This window comes from Dipodomys merriami, unplaced genomic scaffold (assembly GCF_024711535.1).
Source record: "Dipodomys merriami isolate MVZ:Mamm:240054 unplaced genomic scaffold, mDipMer1.0.p SCAF_12, whole genome shotgun sequence".
Taxonomy (NCBI): Eukaryota; Metazoa; Chordata; class Mammalia; order Rodentia; family Heteromyidae; genus Dipodomys; species Dipodomys merriami.
In genome coordinates this window covers 44,580,298-44,586,239 of record NW_027202493.1, presented here as the reverse complement: position 1 = coordinate 44,586,239, position 5,942 = coordinate 44,580,298, and the positions used below count along the sequence as shown (strand labels likewise).

General features: G+C 44.3%; 1 protein-coding gene across 1 annotated transcript; it reads right to left on the bottom strand.

Annotated features, from left to right (window-relative positions):
- Positions 1 to 4,991: 4,991 nt before the first annotated feature.
- LOC138822989 (beta-defensin 103A-like) lies at positions 4,992 to 5,942 on the bottom strand. The gene is made up of 2 exons (XM_070015935.1): positions 5,885 to 5,942; positions 4,992 to 5,137 (listed from the first exon to the last, which is right to left on the bottom strand). The coding sequence occupies exons 1-2, from the start codon at positions 5,940 to 5,942 to the stop codon at positions 4,992 to 4,994; spliced, it is 204 nt and encodes a 67-aa protein (XP_069872036.1).

Here is a 5,942-nt window from a genome sequence, read left to right as displayed (position 1 = left end):
TAGAGAGCGACGCACACCCAGTAGGCACATGCAAATTAAAGTGTGGTAACACCAGAGCATTCCTCCTTGCCTTGCCACCCGTAACTCCTTCCTGCCCTGCTCCTTTGGGTCTGGGAACTAAGGGACTGACCGGGCTGCTACAGAGAGTCACAGACTTGGGCCGCGTCCCCCAGAACCCACTTCCCTGCGCTGTAGACACCGTTCCGCGTTGGCTATCTCAGGCCCAAGTGGGACCTCGTCCATACCACCTCGTCCACACCACCGTGTCCACACCACCGCGTCCATACCTGGCTTGTTTGGCTGCTCCCTTCAGCACGCTGGATCAAACCCAGAATTGCTAAGGGAGTCGCAGTTTTTTCCAGCTGTGGATGGAGGTCCTCAGCAACTAAAGGAAAATTTGGTTGTGAGCCACTGCTCTTTATTTTACCACTATGTTTTAAAGACCTCTGTTTTCTCCTGGGCAATTTGTATATTTTTTTTTAGTTGACACATAGTGTGCATATTTATGAGGTATGTGTGATATTTCAATACAGGCATATAATATATAATGACCAGATCAGGGTAATTGGCATACCTAAGCATCTCAGACTTACCTAAGTTCTTTGTACTGTTAAGACCCCCCATCTTCTCTTACAGCTATTTTGAAATCCACAGTAAATCATGGTTTCCCACAGGGATCCTGCATGGCCCTGGAGCTTGGGACCTAATCCCATCTCTGTCTTTGTTCCTGCTAGCTGACCTCGCTGCCGCCTCCTGCTGCTCCTCCCCCATCACCACTGATACGTCCTCAGAGCTGGAGCGTTTCCATCCAAAGAGGAAGCTTCTGACGAACCCAGCAGCTAGAGGGCAGCGTGAGGGCACTGCAGCACCCACAAAGGAACAAATCCTCCAGCTACAACCTCAGGATACCCCAGCCTGGACACGACTTTGTTTCCTTATGTAGTGAGCAGGCCCATATGAAAAAGCATGCTCACTCACTCCAGACATTCAAACTCACCAAACACTATACATCCTCTGCTGACAGCAGTTCGTTGTTCTTTGATAGTTTGCTGTGTTTATTATCTCAGCTTTGACCACTAAGAGATGAGCATCGTTAGGCAACCCTCTGTCACTGTGACAAAATGTGTCTGAGCTCATTGAGGAGGAAGAGGAAAGGATTCTTTTGGCTCTTGGTCTCAGAGGCTTTAGCCTATGGTCCACTGGCTCCATTGTTTTGGGCAGGGAGGTTGTGGGAGAGGAGAGGTGATCACCTAGAGCAACCAGGAAGCAAAAAGGGTCAGGACCAGAGTTTCAGTATTTCCTTGAGGGCTGTGTGCCCAATCTTCCTCCCACTAGGCCCCAGCCATAAAAGATTCACCACTTCCCAACCGTGTGTGATTGGAAGGACCAAGCCAGTAGCATCCGGCCTCTGGGAAACACCTACAACCCAAGCCATAACACATACGACTCTTCACAGTACTTCCATCTTGGTATACATGCCTACATAAATTATAATCATACACCTTGAAACTCATAACCCCTTAACACCATATGGTTTCTAGTCAATATCTTCAGACCGTGGAATTGATTTTTCTCACCCACCTATTTTTAAAGTAGATTCACACACGCCCAGGTCCTTGTGGACACATCTGCCTTGCTAATAAGGAAGATAATCTACAAATTCTTTCTTTATTTAGTATTAAAGATGTAACAGTCAAATGCACCAAGAAAAGTTCTGAATTAACCACAAATCCTAAAGCCATTTTCTCTCTCCTGGGCCTGCACAACTTTCAGGAAAAAGGCAGGAAAAATAGCACGCACTCATTGTATACAGTCACACTGAGCATTAAATTCACACTTAGAGTTAAATTCTAACTTACATGAAGCTGATATGTTTAAAGAATATAATCCTTTAACCATTTTCTTCATAAGGATTACAACTCTAGACATATCGATTCATTTTTCAGAATAATATATCTCCATGTTTTTCCAGCAATTACCTCACCAAAAAAAATTCCCCCACCAAAAAAAAAAAAAGCTGCTCAGTGTATAAATTTTGATGACCAAGTAAACAAATTTGCAGAAGGAAAGTTGACTAGAAAAATTGTTTTACCCATTAGGTTACTCCATTACTAGTTATGATTGTTCTTTATGATTCTGACACCAAAAAACATATTCTTTTATAATTTGTAAGATTATGTGGCAATTCTTCTCTATTATCTTTATCATATTTGATAAAGTACAAACATTTTAAATGTAAAAAGCCTTTCTGTCTTTCTATCCTACTGTCTCTAACATCAACTCTTATCCCACTCATTACAATGGCCTCTTCATTTCCTTTTACACCCACCTGGCCCTCTTGTGGCCACTAATGAGGATTATACGTTGAATTCTCCTTCACAAACCTGCCAGGCAGCGCTGACTGAACCCTGCAGACATTCCCTCACTCAATCGCTGCTGCTGCTCTTCTTTCAGACAACCTCTTTATTCTAGCATCTTACAGAAGAATCTTAGAGTGTCAACTTACGGATTCTTCTCCTCTCTATTAATGCCATAGACTTCTTCTATGCACAACTTTACCTATATCCCCACCCATTTGGATATTTCAATTTTTCTTTTTGGTCTGTTTGAAATATTTTGTAATTTCCCTTGGACTTCTACTTGAAGCACTGGAAGAGCACTGATTTCTAAATATTCAGGATTTTTCAGACAGCTTACTGTTATCAATTCCACTGTAAATTCCACTGTGTCTAGACATCCTATTTTGTAAGATTTAATTTTTTCATTTTCTGGAGATCTTAGTGTAGTGTGGGTTCTAGTGGCATTTTAGTTTTTAATTAATTTATTTTTGAAGTGCTGGAAACTGAGCCTTGTGCAAGGTAGGCACACGATGTACCACTGAGCCCTGGTAGTTAATTGGAGATAAGAGCCTCGTGCTTTCCTGCTGGGGCTGGCTTCACCCTGCAGTCCTCAGAACTCAGCCTCCTCGGTAGCTAGGATTACAGGTCTGAGCCACAGGTGGCCAGCTGTAAGCTGTGGGGTTTTTTGTTTGTTTTGTTTTTTACTGAACTGCTGAGTCCGACCTTTCCTGAATGTCTACAGTGTGGACAGCCCTCAGTCTATCTTATAGAACTGACACTCATCTCCCACACTGCTTGCTTTCTCCTGCATTTATAGTCTCGGCTTGGTGGAAAGGAATCCCTTTAGCTTTCCCATTCGAACGTGACTTCCTCTGTGTTGAAATACACTTTTGTTGGTGTGGAATCCTGGATCCACACATATGGTAGAGAGCTGGCTTTCCTTTCCTTTCTCCTTTTCTGTTTCTAATGTGTCTTCTCTCAGGTTGAATGTTCTTTATCACTCCTGGAGTTTGGACTCGAGCCTCATCCTGGGCTGGCACCTTACCACTTGAGCCAGGCCTCCAGCCTTGACTGGTATGGGCTATTCTGGGGTTGGCTCTAGCACACTTTTCTGCTTGGACTGTCCTTACACTGTGACCCTTCTGGTCTCAGCCTTCCGAGTAGCTAAGATCACAGGCGTGAGCCACTGGTACCTGGCTGTCAAGATGATTTCAAGATATTGTTAATCACAGCTTTAAAATAATTTGACTATGAGGTACTTAGGGGGTTTTTTTTTGGTATTTTATTCTGCTTGGATTGGGAGGGGATTATGATGGATTTATAGTCCCACCAAATTCAAAAAGCCATAGACCATAATTTGTCCCCCTTCCTCCACACCCGTAAACTCACTCATATATTAGCTAAGCTTCAGACTTTCATACAGTCACCCTTCATTTTATTCAGCCTTTTTCTCTCTCCTTGCTTTGTCTTTATTTATGTTAATATAGATACATACTTACTGGTCTTATCTATAGCATTCAAGATGTCTTAAATGTCCTATTACTATAGTTCAGTGGGTTTTTTATTCAGATATTGTTCTTATCTGGAAGTTTCATTTGGTACTTTATATCTTTCTCCTGTCTCCATATCATGACTAGTTCTTTCCAGCCTTGGGCATGTTTATAAAGTTTGCTAATTGTATTGTCTATTTTACTGAAAAACTTTTCTCCTAGTTGTGAGCTGTATCCTTGTGCATCTCTGTGTACCTGGGAAATTTTCTTAGGATTCTGTATACTAGAAAGCCTTGACTGTTGAGGGATGGATTTACTGTTTCCCTCTGAAGACAGATGGGCTTGTATTCTGGCTCTCGTGTCCGTATCTTACGGCTATGTGTCCTAGAAGGAGGTGGACTTAGACTGCCTCTCAGGGCTACAAGGAAGTTGAGATATGAAGCAGGTGGGAGGAGGGAGAACGGAGTCAGATGCAAGGTCACCAGGGCAGGGGCTGGAGCCCAGGGAAAGCGAGGGAGAGATCCAAGGAGGAGCCACTTCACCCTGCGTGTGAGAAGTGAAGATTCCAGAAGGACGTGGGCTGGCTCCCAGGGATGCCTTAAGATTTCAGAGATAAATCTGGAGAGCTATAGATCTGGTAGGAAAACTGGAAAGCTCAAAGGCACGAATGACAAGAAAGCAAAATAATAATAATAATTCCAGAAAATATTTTAGATATTGAGACAGAGACAGAGGCATAAATACACATCTGTGTAGACAAATATTTAATATGATATATGATATATAGATATTTATACATACCTACATATGTATATATAATATATACATATTTATAGATATCTATATAGTTATGTTTTATACATATATACACACATATATACGTACATTCATGCACATATTCTTGGAAAAGAAGTTTAGGCACCTGGTAGCAATTCTGCTTTGTTTAATGAAGAGGAATCATCAGACATCCTTAGCTGTCTATTTGGTAACAACTGCCCTGATACTAAGCAGAATATTTGAAAAGATCAAGCTTCTTATTTTTTTAAAAAATCAGTTTTAATCTGCTTGCCCTTTTCCAGGCATGGCGGCCCCCCTCCTGCGCTGCGGCACGTTTCCGGGCATGGCGGCCCCCCTCCTGCAAGGCGGCTGCGTGCCTGTGACCTCAGTTCTTTTTTCTGCAGCATTTCCGGCCTTTCAGGGAGCAGCGGCCTATCTGCTCCTCCTTTGCCAGGCAGCCCACGAAAGCACACCGGCCGTTTCTTATCTTGCAATAATATCTTCTCAAAGTGTTAATGATCCACCCATTACCTGAGAGGAGGAAAGAGAACATGCAAGAGGTTTGGGGGAGCCCTCTCATAATCCATCTCTTTACCTTTCTTTTCCTTTAAAATCCCCCCACACACACCTTTCCTATACAATCAAGACTAAAGTTAAGACAGGCCTATGAAGGCACCAGAGAGTATCTCTATGGGCAGTGCGTGGGTCATGAGCCCAAGTGACGTTGGAAAGCTATCTTGGGGAAGCGGCCTGACCTCTGGGCCCTGCCATTGAAAGGGTGGAGGGAGCCACAGTGGCCGCTGGGGCCCTCAGCAGCCCGGGGCCCTCAGCAGCCCGGGGCCCTCAGCAGCCCGGGGCCCTCAGCAGCCCAGGGCCCTCAGCAGCCCAGGGCCCTCAGCAGCCCAGGGCTCTGCCGGGAACCGGCAACCTGCAGCCACAAAGCTTTGCAAAACTGGAGTCTGTGCTGCTGCTGTCAGACGGAACCAATCTTTCCTGCCCAAATTACAATATTACCTCACTTCTTCATGTCCTATGTATAGCCTTCCACGGCGAGATGGAGACGAGACACTGAGGGGTGTTATTTGGTCTCAGAGTGAAACACACAAGGCTGGCAAGCCTGAATAGTTATTGCCAGAAAAACTAAATAAATAATGGCCATCCTGGCTTCCCACTCAACCACAAATCCACCGGGTGGACAGCTCCCCGAGGAAGGGAAAGGGACCGGCTGAATCATCTCTTCGCTGTCCCTTCAACCCGTGATTTCCCACCCTGCCTTACCTGGAACGGGCACCAAGAACAAGAAGAGCAACACAATTAGGAGATAATGGATCTTCAT

Excerpts from the sequence above, each read along its gene's own strand:
- LOC138822989 (XM_070015935.1), bottom strand. The coding sequence starts at position 5,942 with ATGAAGATCCATTATCTCCTAATTGTGTTGCTCTTCTTGTTCTTGGTG. Across the intron at positions 5,138-5,884 it reads GTTCTTGGTGCCCGTTCCAG|GTAATGGGTGGATCATTAAC; the intron begins GTAAGGCAGGGT and ends TCCTCCTCTCAG.